This window comes from Pseudorasbora parva, chromosome 10, assembly GCF_024679245.1.
Source record: "Pseudorasbora parva isolate DD20220531a chromosome 10, ASM2467924v1, whole genome shotgun sequence".
In the NCBI taxonomy this organism is placed as follows: domain Eukaryota; kingdom Metazoa; phylum Chordata; class Actinopteri; order Cypriniformes; family Gobionidae; genus Pseudorasbora; species Pseudorasbora parva.
The window spans coordinates 15,676,653-15,696,348 of record NC_090181.1 but is presented as its reverse complement, the minus strand read 5'-3'; the positions used below and the strand labels follow the sequence as shown (position 1 = coordinate 15,696,348).

The window sequence follows — 19,696 nt, the reverse complement described above, 5'->3', positions numbered from 1 at the left end:
TCTGATTTTTGTCAAAATGACACAAATGAAAAAACAGTGTCTGCTTTAACTAAAACCACATTTCACAAACATTTATAGGTTTTCATATTTTTAAGATTTACATGCAAACAATGACAGAAGGGGGAGGAATAAGTAACTGAACCATCACATTAAATATCTGATTGCCCCCCTTTAGCAGCAATAACTTCAACCAGACACTTCCTGTAGTTGCAGATAAGTCTGACACATCGATCAGGATCAATCTTGGACCATTCCTCTTAAAAAAAAATGTGGCAGTTCAGTCAGATTCCTGGAATTCTGTCTTGAGGTCATGCCACAGCATCTCAATGGGGTTCAAGTCAGGACTTTGACTTGGCCACTCCAGAATGTGTATTTTGTTCTTCTGAAACCATTCTGAAGTTGATTTACTTCTGTGTTTTGGGTCATTGTCCTGTTGCAGCATCCATCCTCTTTATAGCTTCAACTTTCTGACAGACAGCCTTCCTGCAAAACATGCTGATAAACTTTTGAATTCATTTTTCCATTAATGATTGCAAGTTGTCCAGGCCCTGAGACAGCAAAACAGAACCAAACCATGATGCTCCCTCCACCATGCTTCACGGTGGGGATGAGGTGTTGATGTTGGTGAGATTTTCCATTTTTCCTCCACACATGACATTGTGTGTTCCTCCCAAAAAGTTCAACTTTCGTTTCATCAGTCCACAAAATATTTTGCCAGAAGTTCTGTGGACTGTCCAAGTGCCTTTTTGCGAACATTAAACGTGCGGCAATGTTTTTTTTAGACAGCAGTGGCTTCCTCCATGGAATCCTCCCATGAACACCATTCTTGGCAAGTGTTTTACTTATAGTCGATGTATGCGCAGAGATATTGGACTGTGCCAGTGATTTCTGTAAGTCTTTAGCAGACACTCTTAAGGTTCTTTTTTTACCTCTCTGAGTATACTGTGCTGAACTCTTGTTATCATTTTTGGGGGACGGCCACTCCTTGGGAGAGAAGAAACAGTGCCAAACTCTCTCCATTTGTAGACAATTTCTCTAACTGTACATCCAAACTTTTAGAGATGGTTTTGTAACCTTTCCCAGCTTTATACAAATCAATAATTCTTGATCACAGGTCTTCAGAGAGCTCTTTTGAGTGAGCCATAGTGCACATCCGACAATGCTTCTCATCAAAACAATTCTTTCTAGGTGTGTGTTTTATAGTGAGCAGGGCAGCTTTAAGCCACTCTTCAGTGATTGGACACACGCCTGACTTAAATTGTTTGGTAAAAATTGGTATTAATTGCTCTAAAAGTCTCCTTAGGCATAAGGTTCAGTTACTTATTCCTCCCCCTTCTGTCATTGTTTGCATGTTATCCTCAATAAAAATATCAAAACCCATAAATGTTTGGGTGGTTTAGTTAATGCAGACCCTGTTTTTTCATTTGAGTCATTTTGACAAAGATCAGATCACATTTGATGGTGATTTTATGCAGAAATGTGAGAAATTCCAAAGGTTTCAGATACTTTTTCATGCTACTGTACATACATACAAACTGCATACAAAAAGTTTTTCTTTCTTTCTTTCTTTTTTCTAAATTTCTTAACATGTTAATATATTTGTGTGAACATAAAACTGAACAAATTGCACATATATTTGACAAACAAATTAAATAACAAGTCTCTGAACTTTTTAAGTACTACACTTATCTTGTCTAATCCTTATGGAGCACCTAAAAGGACTACACAGTATACACAATTTATTTGAATAATAAATCATGTAATTCCCTCCAAAGACTATATACAATTGACAGCCATAATTAATAAACTTTGAAAGAAACAGATGCTAGCTGGGATCAGCAAGCCATTAGTCTGCTTACAGCACAGCCAATTTTCAAGTCCTATTCAGTACTGGGTCTTCTCTATAAAGTGCATGCTGAGTATAGGTCAAGAGTTAGGAGAGGAATAAAGATTGATTGATTGGAACATCTTATATTTATACAATTTTTGCACTTGTCCGCGGCTTTGCACTTCACCCAGAGAGATGTACAGTACAAGTTGTTTTGAACATTGATATTGCTGCTGGGCATTCTTGACAGCTCAGCGTTGCTCTCTTCTGACATTGTTCATGTACTTTCAGGTCCAGGCTCCTAAGGCCATCCAGAGCAATGCGGCTGTATTATCTCCACTCGCCAACAGTCCACGGGAAAACAGCAGGCGCTCTCGCAGCTTCAAAAATACCCCTGAGAAACTTCTCAGTGCGTCTCCAAAACAAAATGACAACTGCCAAGTTCAGTGATTAATGGGATGCCATGGAAATTGCATGTTTTAAATGCTATATTTTGCAGAATGTTTATGCACTGGCCTTTTAGCTTTGTAAATATTCAATAGCAGCTGTATCATATTTTTTCAGATTTTCTATTTCTTGTTTCATACATCTCGTATTTTCATTCTTTTTTTACTATTTCAAAACATCTGATGTGTTATCATTAACAGAATAGCGGTATTGTTTTAGTGTATGTGTTCTATTGATGTGATTTCTTATATCCTTTTTGTATTTTTATAAATGGTATCATTACAACTAATCACTCCATTTTACAGTATGTCTTTTTTTGACTGCTTTACTAAACTTCACTCTGCCTTACAAATATGTTTGTTTGTGTACTTCTGTTTTCTACTAGTGGCCTTTTGGCTGTTTACTCTCACACAAGAACAAGATTTTTTTGGTAAGCAAGTATCAATTCCAGCCTGAATGCATTAAGCTGTGTAGAGATTTATTTGCAAACTGTCTAATACAGATGTCTACTATTAATGAACACACAACAAGCAGGTATCTAATTCTTAGTCGGTCTGCTTCGGGCTCTTAAACCAATGCCTTTGCTCTTAAAGCAGCACTTGGCAACTTTTGCTCTTGGTGTCCCCCTACAGTTGGGAAAAAATAATGTCCTCAACTACTGTCGTAAGCTCTGTCATCCTACAACAGGGGATGCCATCGCGCGTGCATTTGTTGACATGACAACCCTGATAGCCCTGAACTAGTAATGCGCGGGTCGTCTCATAACGTATGTCTATTTAATGGTCGCGGGTGCAGGGCGGGTTGTTAAAATATATACAGTGGTGCGGGGCGGGCCAAATAACTTCATAAAAGTGCCCCCGCGGGTTGGTGCAGCACTAACAGTTACACTGCAGGAAGAGTTCACATGCAGGTGTTCTTCTGGCCGTGCTTGTGAAATGTCTTCATCCCAGGTACAGTCAGTGGAATATGTTTCAGCATGTCATCTGAATATAATTTCATGGGTTTTATTTTTTTCAAACGCCAAATAATCACGATGCTCACGTTTACAAGCCAGCGTCATTATATTAGTCTATTGGTTACAGTTTTACAGAATATATGATACTTCAATTCAATGTTTGAGTGGTAGGTAATCACCTTAACAAGCATGACAGCATCGGTCGGGCACGCCTCCTTCAGCTCACGCCAACGAGCAAACGCTGGTCCAATGCTGATCCTCGTCCTGCCTTTAATCCGATTACTTTTTCGTTTCCTCTTATTGCTTTCCTCCAACAAAACCTTTTCTTTTTTTATTTGTCTGTGCTGCTACGGACATGACTATATTATCCGACGAACAAAGTTGGGCTCGCACGTCCGAATTTAAGGAAGTGTCGGTGGAAGTGACGTATATGCCGTAAAGCAGTCGAATTTTGTAGTTCTTTTTGTTCTCGGGTTACTACCCGAAACCCGAAGTTTTAAAGTACGATTAAAAACGATACAGACCCCATCAAGCTATGGCAGATGTGGCATTCAACCTATTGTAAGTCGATTTATCATCACAAGAGGCTTGAAAATATATTATGAAGGTTGAAAAGTTACCTGGTGCTGCTTTAAATTCACTCTGAAGATCTCCCCTGAGGGTTTGGTTTTGGTCTAATTGGAAGGATTTGGTAAGAAACATACAGTTATTGTTATATTATGTGATAATACAATGTACTGTGAGTGTTTCATTATAACAACCTTAAACTTTGTTCCATAAAACACTGCGTTCTTATTATTCAATCCATTTATTTAAATTAATTGGCACCAGTTAATAAGCTTTTTTAGTTTTAGTAATTTTGTTATTTATACAACAAGCTCTTGTTCTCTCCATACTGGACTATTGTAATGCTCTTCTAGCTGGCCTTCCAGCATGCACTAAACCCTTGCAGCTGATCCAGAATGCAGCGGCGAGTGGTCATTAATGAGCCGAAGAGAGCGCATGTCACACCTCTCTTCATCAGACTGCACTGGTTGCCAATGGCTGCTCGCGTCAAATTCAAGGCACTGGTTCTCGCCTACAAAGCAACCACTGGCTCTGCACCAATATACCTAAACTCGCTTGTCCGGACTTACACACCCTCCAGAAGCTTGCGTTCTGCGATTGTGGTTCCATCCTAAAGAGGCATGAAATCACTCTCACGGACATTTTCCTGAACCGTTCACACCTGGTGGAATGAACTGCCGATCTCAATTCGTGCTGCCGAGTCTGTAGCCATTTAAAAAAAAAAAAAAAAACCTGACCAATAAAGAATAGCACTTAACTATCCATTTAAATTTTTTGTCCAACAAAAAAAAAAAATGGTTTGTGTACTGTGCTTTTTCCTACAGTTCTTACAGGTTGCTTACGGCTCTCCCCTTTTTTTGTAAGGCGCTTTGGATAAAAGCATCTGCTTAATGATTCAATGTAATATTAATATATTTTTGTTATAGGCTTTAGTCATTTAGTTTTTTTTTTTAATATGCCTTTTTGACTTTTTGTTATAATTTTACTAAAGTGTTTATATATATATATATATATATATATATATATATATATATATATATATATATATATATATTAGGAAACATTTTAAATTTCCTTTTTTGTGGGTGTAATATTTTAATATTTAATTTAATGTTTGTCATTTTATTATATGGCTGCTTATTTTTAACAATACAACTATTTTTTGTAGTTTTACGTAACAGTAACACATTAATTAATTATCTTTGTTGTCAGAAATGTATAATACACATTTTTTCCTTGCAGTGCAAAGTAAGAACAAATCCTCCAGTGCACTGAAGTTTCTGCTGATGTATGTATGTACAGTAATACATCATATCATGTCATCTTTTAATAATTTCAGCAAAATGTTACCACATAGGGCTTATAATACATATATGTCATTATTAAGTGTATCCCATGGGGGAAATTGTTTTGCTTTACCAGTCAGACAAAATTAAACTATAATATAGTAAATTAAAATTGAGAACACAAGTCATTTTAATGATATAGCACTACCAAAAATGTCTCTTCCATAACTTCACATTATTATATTATATTGCACCATTTGCCTGCTGACATTTATAGCTATTGTTAAGTTTGAAGTGCTGCCCTTTGGATTAGATCATAGTTCAATATTTCAGGACAGACAGCTTTAATATAAAATATAAATTTGACTGTCCACAGAGACATTTTTTTTAAAATAGACTGTGGTGCATTTTAAATCAACTTTCTTCTGTGCATATACAATAACTTATAAGGCAAATGTGTGTGTGTGTGTGTGTATATATATATAAGTTATTGTTTTTAACTATATTAACCTTACTATATATATTTAATATCATCAAAAACAGAAGAATTCTACACATACTGGAGACACATCTCTCCAGTTCTGTTTCAGAGTTTAAAATTTTGATGTTATATACAACAGATTATAGATACCGTTTTAAAGGTGTATGTTTAGGGAATGGCAGATGGTGTATCTTTTCTCTACCTAACCCACACAGTGCATAATAACTATATTACTCTCTGATAATGAATTTATATTTTGTATGCAGAAAGCACGTGAAAAGATTTATTTGTATTTTCAAAATCTCTTAAATCAAAATCATATTAAAATAGTAGGCTACTCCAGATTTAAAAAGCATTCTGCTGTGATCTTGGTAATTGAAGAAAATTGTGCTTTTTACTGCTGAAGAAAATTCCATTATATGACTGACTCTGCTGAGAATGATTTGGATCAAAGTCAAGGACTGTGAGGACAACATGTCGAATTAATCGAAGCTTACAATCTGTGACAACTGTACATGTGCATTGGGGAAGGAAAAATGTATGAGATGTCAAAACTGTCCTAAGACTTTAGTTTGATCAGATCACTGCTGAGCTGCCAGTAAATAAAATGGGACGGTAAGAAATCAATACACAGACTGTAATATCTTTGCACAAATCCTTCATGAAACAGCTTTGTTTTTTTGTGTGTAAAACATCTACTGAATATACAATAATCTTCTACCACCTAGAGTGAACACTGAAGAAGCAAGCTGAAGATTCGAGAATTTTAAACAATGTGAATATATTTTTCATACAACAGTTAGTTCAGTGACCTTCCAAGATTTACAGCCCAACAGCACCTGGGGCTCTTCACTGTTTGTATCACTTTGCTTGTCTGTTCCAGAAAAACTCTCAGTCTGTGCATTAGAGGTGTAGATTTTTCAGGGAGGTTACATCGTTACGCAGTAGGTGCCATGTGAGTGAGTCATTGAATCATTCACTCAGCCATTTCATTAAAAAAGCTGCTTCACATGCTGCATTTAAGTACTTTTTTTTGGCCTTCCCTCTTTAACTCCCCTCCATCTCATTCTCTTGGATGTACGTTGCAAAAGTGCCCACTACTGGTGGAACCCTTGCAATGTTTTTTTTTGAATGCCCTAAGCACTTGGAATCTGCTCCTACAGGTGTTAGCTATACTCTCCCCTCCATTTAAAGGTGTGAGGTAAATTAGTTGCTGTTGTGACATGCATTGTGGTCTATATCTGCCTGAATTATACATAGGGGTAAATTTAGGTTGAATGGGACACTTTTTCCCAGTCATCTCAATGGTGTGTCCCAATAAAACCAAATTCACCCTAAATGTATGTTAGGATGGCTCTTAGTTTTGGAATTTTGAGATCTTCTGCTCTCCCCTACACAGTTAACTTCACTTCATGAGAAATGGAAACATTCCAAATGTCACTGAGATTTGATTACATTTGGGGTATTCTGAACAAAATAGAAATGTTATCTTAATGACCATAACAGCATGTAATTAAAAATTATACAAGACCATTAGTAAATGGTGAATTAGGTTAAAAATGAGAACACAGAACAGTGTTGCTAATAGAGCTTCTTCATGATTCACTGTACCCAGCAAGTCTTTGTGTTTCATTTTTAATGTATTTAAAACATATTTCATAAACTTTTATTTGCAACAACTATATAAACAAAAATATTAAGAGCTATAATTGGGTGATGGATGTCACGCTGTGTTGACATGGTAACATTATGGGAGATGATGATCTGCTCTCTTCTTAATCATGGTAGTGTCATATTTAAGTTTTGACAGGAATGGAAATGAGGCTGTGGAGGATGGAAGTACAGTACGTTCAGTGGTTTCTCTCAAAAGAAAATCCTGCACACTATATACTTACAAACCCTATTCCAAAAAAATCGGGACACTAAAAATTGAAAATAAAACAATGCAATGATGTGGAAGTTTCAAATTTCAATATTTTATTCAGAATACAACATAGATGACATATCAAATGTTTAAACTGAGAAAATTATTCATTTTAAGGAAAAAAATAAGTTGATTTTAAATATCATGGCATCAACACATCTCAAAAAAGAGACAAGGCCATGTTAATCACTGTGTGGCATCCCCTCTTCTTTTTATAACAGTCTGCAAACGTCTGGGGACTGAGGAGTTGCTCGAGTTTAAGAATAGGAATGTTGTCACATTCTTTTCTAGTACAGGCTTCTAGTTGCTCAACTGTCTTAGGTCTTCTTTGTCGCATCTTCCTCTTTATGATGTGCCACATGTTTTCTATGAGTGAAAGATCTGGACTGCAGGCTGGTCATTTTAGTACCCATTTTATGGCATCCCAGTTTTCCAAAATGAACTTCAAATTTTGATTCATCTGACCACAGAATAGTTTTCAACTTTGCCACAGTCCATTTTAAATGAGCCATAGACCAAAAAAAGCCTGCGCTTCTGGATCATGTTTAGATATGGCTTCTTTTTTTTGACCTATAGAGTTTTAGCCGGAAACGGTGAATGGCACAGTGGATTGTGTTCACTGACAATGTTTTCTAGAAGTATTCCTGAGCCCATGTTGTGATTTCCATTACAATAGCATTTCTGTATGTGATGCAGTGCCGTCTAAGGGCCCGTAGATCACGGGCATCCAGTATGGTTTTCCGGCCTTGACCATTGTTCCAGATTCTCTCAATTTTCGGATAATATTATGCACTGTAGATGATGATAACTTCAAACTTTTTGCAATTTTTCTCTGAAAAACTTGTCGCGCATTGGGGGAATTAGTGATCCTCTGCCCATCTTGACTTCTGAGAGACACTGCCACTCTGAGAGGTTCTTTTCATACCCAATCATGTTGCCAATTGACCTAATAAGTTGTAAATTGGTCCTCCAGCTGTTCCTTATATGTGCATTTAACTTTTCTGGCCTCTTATTGCTACCTGTGCCAACTTTTTGTCAAATGTGAAATGTCAAAATGAGCCAATATTTGGCATGACATTTCAAAATGTCTCACTTTCCACATTTGATATGTTATCTATATTCGATTGTGAATAAAATATAGGCTAAGGTTATGAGATATGTAAATTATTGCGTTCCTTTTTTATTCACAATTTTTAGTGTCCCAACTTTTTTTGGAATCGGATTTGTACAAAGGTATCAAAAATAGCTTTATTAGCAATGTTTCGGTCCCATGACTGTTATCTGGCAGTAACCTCTATGCCCTGGTTTCCCTAGAATTGTCTTTACAGAAAGTCACACGTTGTTTTAAAGGGGGTGGCGCAAGATCATGAATTAATTTATACATCAAACATATGAAAAGAATCTGCAAAGAATTTTAAAAAAACTGTCAAACGTCAATAATTTATAATTTCTAAAGATAATGCTAAGATGATAATGCTCCTTGTTTTTTGTTTTGTTTTTTTGGTTTACTAAAATTGTCACAGCATGTTTATAGAGAGGTTTTAATGTTGTACACTTGCTTGAGACCAGCTTGTAGCACAATAAGATAAATGCGGAAGAATCATTGTTAGCATAAAGAGTTAAGCAGCAGCCAAAGGTAACTGATGCTTTATATTCCTAAAAATCATTAAAGCTACACTGTGTAACTTTTTTAGTTTATTCTTAGCTAAAAACACTTTCAAAAATATATGTGCTCATTAATGTATATTTACTTCTTTCAAGTAATAAAGTATTCTCGTAAGTTTATAATATTCTTAAAAGATTCTTAAAGAGCTGTCTCTGTAATGACATGCCCTAAATCCATACTGGATGTAGTGGAAAATAACCAATATTTAAATACTCTATTGACTGACTACAAATAACAATTTCAATTACTTTGGAAACCACTGGAAGGTTACATTAATAGGGTCACTATTCTTAAACTTTGGTGCTATTACTGCTGACTTCCAAGCATTCTTAAAATAAAAAGTATGTGTAACAGTAATGTTGCTAATAAAGCTATTTTTGATACCTTTGTAATTAGTGTGCGGGACTTGCTTCCGTCTTTTTTTCTCTTGTAATTTATTAAAGCAGTGCCACTCATTGGCATGCTGTTGGTCGGCACACGCTCTTGCTTGTGTGATGGCCTCAAAATGGCATATTTAAGAAGGTTTTAAGCTAGTTCAAACCTTAAGAAGGTTTTAACTAGTTTGAAAATTAAAACAAGGAAACTAAATGTTTTTGTATTTTGATACATTTTCATATAGCTATCTCAGTGGTTTTCAAATGGCGGACCATGGTCCAGTTCTCGACCCCAGCATATAGTTATATCTGATTCTACAGTTTTAAATGAGCAGTGTGCCAAAATAAGGGAGTGGTTCACACCATAAACACTCAGGGTTGTTTATGGTAATGTTCACTTGGTGTTACATCCTCTAGTATTTTTATCTAGAGCCAAACACACTTCATTCAAGTCCTTTGCGGCATACAGATAGGTTTCTAACTGTAAAAAAGTTATATCCTTTCATATCCAGTTGGGAGAAATATTTCTGGTAAATATTGGCTCAAAAATTCTAGATTACTGCTTTGCGTTGCTCTCAGGGCCCAAGATGCTCATCTTTGATGACTATTTTGTTTAGTTGTTTAGGATTTTTTTTTCTTTTTACAAAATACTACAGCTGCCCAGAATGAAAAGTATAACTGTTCCAAAAAAGTATTGTCCGAACCTCCGCTGGAAATGAAAATACAGAGACCATACCTCTTGAATTTTAACTGAATACCCCTGATAAAGCGGTTACAGAAATAGACTCACATTTCTTTGAGTATCCTCATCAGTGAAAAGTTCCACATGTAGATGTATTAGTTTTTGTATTCAAATCATGGAACGAAAGAAAATGATTTCCCCTTTTTCATTGCTGCAGCCTCTGTTTCGAGTTCTCATTGATATTTTATTTCTGCCTCATTCAAATGCTCCCCTTCACTTCGCTCTCAGTCAGCAAGATCTGTTGGAGAAAACCGATTGATGCTAAGCCAACATCCATCCAGGCTATAAATAGAACCCATCTCACCCTAATGGGTCAGTGAAATATTCAATTAATCTGAACACTTGGAACCTCTTGCTTCTACCTGGGATTCCTGCCAGTCACCTAAACAAAACGCCTTACAAAAAAGTCAAAAATAGATAATAAAAATAATAACTCGCATGTTAATGTCAGAGAAATGTATGAAGCAAAACAGAGAGTAGCCTATATCCATGTGAGATCTGAAGTGGATCAAAAATAATGCAGCATAGTTCTTTCTGAATGTCACATCATGAAAAAGAAAGGAGATTGCAGTTAATGCTCTATATTCCAGTCAGGAACAAAGGAGGTAGAAGACGAAGAAGGTCAAAAGCAATAATATTACAGTCCACAATAACAATACTTACTTGGGCTTAACTTAAGTGAAAAACATGATATCATGTGGGTCATCCTCGAACATGACAATATAATAGAAAATGGGTATATATACAGTCCTTTGTAGAGGTGATGAGGGACAGATGAGCATCATTAGTATTCTGGCGAATGGGACAGAGCTGGAGGTGAAGAACCAGGTCCAGGTGTGACGCTGAAGGCTTTCTCAGGTTAGCAGACATATCCTTGACCATACTTGGGACTTACAGTCAAACAGCACATGCTGACTCCTGATTCTTTACGATCCCAGAGGTGACATCGTGTTTATCCTCATCCTTACCTCTGACTTCAGAATTCCCCAGGGGAGCTGTAGATAAGCAGAAAGTGACATGGAACTGTGAGATCCTGATAAGTATCATTTCCTCAAGCTCAGGCAGAAATAGATAAAGGTGACAGCAAATCAACATTTGTGATATTTCTTCCCATCTATTTCTTACCAGCAAAAAAAACAACAAAAAACCTTTTAAAAGTTAAGACCCAGTCTATTTTTCATTAACCGTGTTTTCCTCTTCACATTCAAAGCTATCAGTGGTCTTCTGAAGGTTTGTTTTGCCCAACAGGCCTGTATTTCCTAAAAGGCAGTACGCACTATAGCCATTGTAATTTGTATTTGCAAAGTGAAGGAGGCTCTTGATCTCTCTGAAACCTTCTAAATGGTTCTGTAAGCACTTATATTCAACAGCTGTAGTGGCACAAGGCAATTGGTAGGAGCATATGGCCATGTGAAATGTAACTGTGGGACCTGCTTCTATAAGTGTCATTTTGTCTGATGTTGTCAATCAAAGGATGCAGAGATTTTCTTTAGAAGGAAAAATCCATTTGTGTGGTTATATCATCCCAAACGAGAACACAGGAATTCAGTGCAATAATACTTTAATCCACAAAATAATTACGCAGGAGAATCTCACAAGAAAACAAATGCTTACCACATTAAAGGGTTACTTCAGCGAATAGCATTAGGCTTTGTATCAGTAGAAACCCAGTAGTATATTCGAATAAGCATACTTTCCTCCTAAAACCCCCTTAGATGAGAGAATTACACATTTTATTTCTGAAAAAAATCTTCTGATGACGCAAATATCGATATTTTGAATCATCTGAGGATTTTTTTGCCAGAAGCTACAGGCAGCAGAAGGAGCTAGTGCTGCATGTTTTCAACCTGCCCATGGGGGTGGGATCTCCCTTACAGACTGTAAATGTGCATTCATAACGGAGCGGTGCGGAGCAAAGTGAGTATTTCCACTTTTCAATGAATTCCTATGAAAGTTAAGCTTTTATAGGCATGATCTGAAAACGCACCAGATGAGACAGGCGCCATGAATGACTGCTGCGCTTACCTCATCTCTTTGCTCTCGTGATGGATGTAATGTGACTCCTGCTGTGTTTGTGCCGTGGCTTTCCTTCGGCTCACTCGCACTTTATTGAAAAGACACGTTTAATTTTTAATTGTGGTGTCTGTTTGCTAACTGAATGAAATTATTTTATTACTACACTGTAAAAAAATCTTGTTGGTTTAACTTAAAAAAGTAAGTAACCTGAATGCCTTAATTTTGAGTTTATTGAAATAAAAATTTTTAGTTGATACAGTGAAGGAAATTGGTTTCATAAATAGAAAATCAAAATATCATCTGAAACACATAAAAAAAAAATCATGAAAATAGCACAATTTCACTGCGTCATCATAAAAATAAAAAAATTACCCAATATGTTTACAAAATCTTTTAATTATATTTAAATAAAGGTTTTCGATTCTCAAATGTTCATTGTATTAAAGGGATCCCCTGGTGTTGAGACTTGTATGGCTTAATATAACATAAATTATGTCTCTTACTGAATTATGTAGTAGAAAACCCATGAAAGATCTACGTTATTTTAAAAATCGATTTTATATTTGGACCATGGGCGGCGCCATTTTGTTTGCGTTCTAGGTTGATGACGTAGAATGGTTGCACTCCTCAATCAGCTGGCGTTACCCGTAGCTATTTTTACCACAACGCAACTCGAAAATTGTTTCAGAGTTAAACAAAACCAATGAATTCCTTTGTAATTGTACTTAAAACACACTCAAACATACATGTGCACATACACAAGTCACAAACAGATCGGCGGGCGCGCACACGACAGGCTCTGTTTCAATCGAGATGTTGGGCTTCTCAGTCTCCACGACAGGGGCTGAATCTGAAATCGACCCTATACCCTAATAGGGCATTATTTGAAGGGACGGCCATTTGTAGTGTTGTCCGACACCATAGTGGACATGTTCAAGTGCAGTCATTCAGTCTCACGTTCCACCGCAATAACGAGTGTAAAGCCGATTTACAAACAGCTGTCCGACTTCACGCACTCAAACATACATGTGCACACAAACTCTCTCTCTCACACAGACTCACACACACCCCAACAGATCGGCGCGAACACACACACACACACACACACACCCCAACAGATCGGCGCGAACACACACACACCCCAACAGATCGGCGCGAACACACACACACACACACACACACACACACACACGCACGCACTGCGTGCGGACATACCCTCAATTCCCTGTGTTGATATCCTAGATAGACTGTTAGATTAACTGTAATGCCTAATGTGACCAGCAGAGGGAAATATCTAGGTAGGACGATGGGATGAAGTAACGTGAGGAAGAGAGGCAGGATGTTTTGGTGATGATGCATGCGATTGAGACAGAGCAGTCTGTCTGTTGTGTGTGCGCGCCCGCCGATCTGTTTGTGACTTGTGTAGGTGAGTTTGTGTGCACATGTATGTTTGAGTGTGTTTTAAGTACAATTACAAAGCAATTAATTGGTTTTGTTTAACTCTGAAACAATTTTCGAGTTGCGTTGTGGTAAAAATAGCTACGGGTAACGCCAGCTGATTGAGGAGTTCAACCATTCTACGTCATCAACCTAGAACGCAAACAAAATGGCGCCGCCCATGGTCCAAATATAATTTTTTTTACGATTTTTTAAATAACGTAGATCTTTCATGGGTTTTCTACCACATAATTCAGTAAGAGACATCATTTATGTTATATTAAGCCATACAAGTCTCAACACCATGGGATCCCTTTAATTAAAAAATTTAATTTCTATTAACTCAATTTTTTTAAGGCAACCAGGTAACTAATTTTTAAAATATTTTTTTACAGTGTATGAAAATAAAAACAACAGTGGGAGTGTCATGGTGGGAGTGGCAAGTGATAACCAGTAGCCGTGGCGTGCATTCTGGGAATTGTTGTCTTTCATCCACATGAGACAAAATACATTTTCTGGCTTTTCTCAGTCTAAAGGCACCAAATTCAAAAATTTCACATTTCTACTACATAAATGACCAAGTTTAAATACACATTCATCTTGTCAGCGACAAAGTAATGAACGAAACGTGGGCTGGGTCCGATAACTGGAAAATGCTGCCTTCAGATGACACATTTCAAGGTAGGGAGGAATCATGGTAGCCTGGCTCAGCCCTCCTACGTACTTCCGCTCAATTTTCATTTTCCTTCAGTACTCCATCTCGGATTGTGGTATATTCTCTTGTTTTCCAATCAGGGAGTTGCTGAGAACGATGACGTTAATGTCGTGCGCTAGTTTGAGATGACATACGTCAGCAAATGGTCATTACAGATCCAGAGTGTGCTCTGGGCAGATCCAATAGTTTTAAACTTAAGCAGAGTACCCGCCTTCAAGGAAGTTAACGCTCTCGTAATGCTACGAGAGTCTGGTAGGACCAGGCTAGCAATAAGACATCATGATCCAATGTTAGCATCACTTCCTGCCTCCTGAGGAACCTTCGAGTTTTGAAGGCAGCATAGATGTATCCTTCGCTGCCTTTGAAATCCCACAATTCTATGCGTTCAATTCAGTAGAAAAAGAGAGCTGCCATCTGAAAGTTGCAGTTTCTGGTCAGTTTGTGTATAAATATACATTTTTGACCAATGTTTTTCCACTTCTGATATCATATTGAGAAATTGCTACTGTAGTAATTAAATATTTGTTTAGTTATCACCAAAGCTCGCTCTATTTTTCTGTAGATCTTTAAACGGTTGCACTGCCTCAGAAGTCTGTCTGAAATCAGTTTTGTGAGGTACGTTCATATGGATTTTACGCTACATAAGTCATTGCCTGATACGGCAGCGAGGCAACAAGTCAGCTGCCTAGGTTTTCGGATGCAGCCAGGGAGTACTTATACACAGAGGTAACAAGGAAACGAATGATCGACAGTTAAATGTAATAAGCAACCGAGGAGACAAACTAGGGCTGAATCTGAAATCGCCCCCTAAACCCTCAATCACTATTCCAGTCCACTAATACAGTTGACTTGAAGAAGTGAATGAAAACAAGTGAGCAAATTCAGACAGCCACTGTGTGTAAGTCGGATGTACATTCGTTATTGCGGTGCAGTGTGGGAAGTGCACTCGATATCGTCCCCTATGGTTTCAGACACCACTACAAATCGCTGTCCCTTCAAATAGTGGCCTATTTAACGGTATAGGGGCCGATTTCGGATTCCGTCTAGAAAACAAACAAGGCTAAACAGAACTGAAGCACAGAAAAAAAGGAAAAAAAAGAAAGCTTAATTAAATGTATCAGATACATGATAAATTATATTTAAAGTATATTAATTAAACTAATCAGAGTGGAAATGTTTTTTAAAGCAAATACTCAAGGCCAAAAGTGAAGGAAACAAAAACAAAATCTATTATTTATAAATAAATGACAAATATCTTTACAAAACAAAACTACTAAATTATTTAAGAATTTCACCTTTGTCGTTAGAGCTATTTCAATGTAATGTCTTTTGACGTGGAGATGGACTGATAATGAGAACTTTCCCACTGACCACACTGTATGTTGAAACTTCATGCAATGTCAGTGTTTTTCTAAGGCATAGAATAAGCTCATTCACGTGCATAACAAACACAAGCTAAATATTTTCACACTGCATGGGTCAAGGGGTTGCTTCTCAAAATGTTATGTAACGTGGATTAGAATGTTATCTTGCTAAGATCAGAAAACTGCCCTCTATTTATATACTGTGAGACCCTAAAAAAGAATGGGCACTGTTTTACTTTCAAATGCCAGTGGATGTTCTCCCTGAGATTTACACTGAGTCAGCAGTTTGACATTTGACCCAAGTGTTTTTTCAAGTTGTCAACTGAAGTGAAGAGTAAATGCCAATAAATGGACAGATGCTAGTCATGAGTTTAAACCCAATTGTGCTGTGGGTAAAAAACTTTTTTTTTTTTATTCTGCAAGATGTGACCGCAGGAAGTACAGGTATAACAATACTGACAGACACATCCTGTAATCTTTACACTGTTTAACACATTTTCTATGTTAAAGGAAAAACATTTAAAAATATATATAAGTGGTGCTTTGGTTTGGGGTTAGTTGGCTCTTTAGTACGGTGGCCCATTCATGAAATATGAGAACAGTTATGAGTTAAATTATGAAAAAATTAAAGTTCATACAAAAATGAAGTTGTCATCACTTACTCATCCTCACGTCATTCTCATTCTGCTTAGTGTTCTTGTCCATGCAATGTAAATGAATGTGCTCCAGTGTTGTTTGGTTCCCAGCATTTTTCAAAATATCTTCTTTTATGTTCTGCAGAAATCATACAGATTTTTATAATAAATAAATAAATAAATATAAAAACACAAGTAAATTAAATTGAGTAAATTATAGAATTTTCATTTTTGGGTGAACACTTTAAGCCACATTAAAATTAATCTTACAATAGGAGAATCACTTACAATATGATTTAGAGACATTCTTTTTAGCTCATAGTTCATTACCCACTAAGATTAATAAATAATAAATTTAATAAATAAAAGAATATTTAATAATTAATTAATATATTAATTAATTAATATATTAATTAATATATATATACACATTTTACATTTATGCATTTAGCAGGCGCTTTTATCCAAAGCGACTTACAACTCAAGAGAACAGGAAGCGATCAGTCAAGAAGAGGCAACGAAACACAAAAAGTGCCCTAAATACCAAGATTTGTATACTGCTCAGAGTAGCAAAAACCAGAAAAGGGAAGAAGAAAGGAGAGATAGAGGAAGAAAGAGGAAATTTTTTTTTTAAATGTAAGATTAAGTGCTTGTGGAAGAGATGAGTTTTTACCTGTCTTTTAAATGAAGCGAGTGATTCTGTCGTGCGTATGGAGGATGGAAGATCGTTCCACCAACCAGGAACAATGAAAGAAAAAGTTTTAGAGAGGGATTTCATGCCTCTCTGTGATGGTACCACAAGCCTTCGCACATTAGCTGAGCGAAGGCTTCTGGTGGGGGTGTAGACACGTAAGAGTGAGTCGAAGTATGCGGGTGCTGAGCTTGTGGAAGATCCATACGCAAGAGTCAGGGCTTTGAATTTGATCCGGGCAGCGAGTGGTAGCCAATGCAGAGAGATGAATAGAGGTGTGACATGAGCCATTTTGGGCTCATTGAAGACAAGACGTGCCGCAGCGTTCTGGATCATTTGCAGTGGTTTGATTGCACAAGATGGAAGTCCAGCCAGACTTTTTATTTATTTATATTATATATATATATATATATATATATATATATATATATATATATATATATATATATATATATATATATATATATATATATATAATTTATCATGTTTTTATATTAAGATAAGTAGTATAAACGTTTAATTGAACTGACATTTATTAATTTTTATTTTTATAAATCATATATCATAAATTAATCATAAACAAGTATACAAGACAAATGGGTGTTGAAGTTTAATCTAAAATAAAAAGTAGTATCTCCATAACTGTCAAGTCATCAAATTAATTTATATTGCGCTTTTTACGATACAGATTGTTTAAAAAAATTATTAGGAAATGAATGCAACAAAAATTGTTTTGACAGCAGCTCTAATTCAGCTTAAAGAAGTTTTTAATTAATTTCATATCTTACTCATTGTCTTACCATTTGTTCCACCAGAGATATAGTCCAAAAAGTTGCTGCCTTAAATTAAGTACAATCAATTTGAACTGAAGTCATTTCAACTTATTTTGTTAAATCTTGTATAACTTATAAAAACTGCTTATCTTATTTGGAGTAATGTAAAAACATTTGTCATGTTCCTTTTTTATAATGAAATGAAAGCAAACCTCAGTCTCTTGCATGGAAGCGCTCTATTACTGTAAATAAAAAAAGATAATGTGCGATTATGGCATTACAGTATTGTCATTTTCAGTGCACTGCAAGGAAGGATGTGCTATAAATAGGAAATATGTCCCTGAAATACACATTACGTTGTAGCAAAAGACCAGAGGTGTGCTAATCTTTGTTAATTGTCGTCCTGTGGGAGGCCTACAGTCTCAATGCAATCACATAGTTAGCATTTTTCCGGTCGCTGGCTGTTAAAACGGATTTATGTGTCATAGGTCAAATTCTGGTCAGAAATCTAATTAAAAGCCTGGTAGAGTGTAAACATAATGCTTCTCTGCAGGAGGCACGTCACTTCCTTTAGTTTAATGAGAGTTTGTGTGTGTGCTGCTCCATAAACTTAATTGACTACAGACAAATGCCTTATACACTTCCTTCACTTTTTATGACGTCATGAGCAATCCAGTCATTTATATAAATTAGTACATGAGATAAATATATTGAATAAGCTACACGCCTACTGAGCCATGTTATTGGAATTAAGCTGTTGTAACTGAGCTATAAAAGTGAGAATTATTTTTTTGGGATATGCACGATATGTTTACAACACTGCCAAGTTTTTCATGTCATTTATGTTTTTGCTGGAAATAGGAGCCCTGCCAATACGATGGGTAACTTTTGGTATTGCGATTCCAAAATCCAACTGGCAGAAGATAACAACGGGCCATGGAGGAAGCTTATGAACACTGTGAGCATGGACTGTGAGTGCACATGTGCCTTTGATGCTTTTCTGTCATTGCCAACAGGACACATAATTTTAGCCATCTCAGTGACAGAAAGTGTGATTGCCAAGGTGAAAAGACAATGGGAAAAAGGAAAGGGAAACAGAAGCTAGTGTATATGGAAAATAAAATATGGTGTCTTTTAAAACAGCTGTATTTTAAAATCATGATGTATCAACATGAACTGGAACTATGATGATTCATTACATCATCGCTACAGTTTTTGCAGTACACATAAGGCCAGTGGACATGCAAAGCTAAACTCTCTAACATCACATGTCTACATGCATTGTGTATGCATTGCACATGACTGTGTATAACTCACTATGTGCAGTTATTGTCATTTGCTATTGACAACCCGCTCTCTGTTCATCTTCAAACAAACATATGAGATATGATATCCTTGTTGGATGTTGTAGCATATTGAACATTCAGCCTTTTCACTTTCATCTCAAGTATTAGGAATGTAAGATGTTAATACATTCACAGCTGGAACACTGCACACACCAAAGCCATTTTGGAAATTTTCTTGTACTGATAGATGGTTTGAACTAGAATGACACATTAGAATTCAATGCAAGCTGTATACGTATTTGAAACATGCCCAAAAGTAACCTTGAACAGTGTTTTATAATTTATTTTGTTGGGGAAATGTAACTGGTAAACAAGCTGCTGTTTACACCTCTTTTTTTTTGAAAAACACTGCAGCTTTAAAATTTAAGTTTGGGGTATGCTTGAAGGTTATACGTTTTAGAACAATATGTACAAATATCTCCAAATAATTCAACCATTTAGCCTAATAG

General features: G+C 36.3%; 1 protein-coding gene across 2 annotated transcripts in view; it reads left to right on the top strand.

Annotated features, from left to right (window-relative positions):
* cenpf (centromere protein F) overlaps positions 1 to 4,495 on the top strand; it is a 29,184-nt gene extending 24,689 nt beyond the window's left edge. For both annotated transcript variants that reach the window (XM_067455299.1, XM_067455298.1), the window contains exon 20: positions 2,120 to 4,495. In XM_067455299.1, coding sequence (XP_067311400.1) covers positions 2,120 to 2,278 — 159 coding nt within the window. In that variant the 3' untranslated portion in view covers positions 2,279 to 4,495. The remainder of the gene's footprint in view (positions 1 to 2,119) is intronic.
* The last annotated feature ends 15,201 nt before the right edge of the window (positions 4,496 to 19,696 follow it).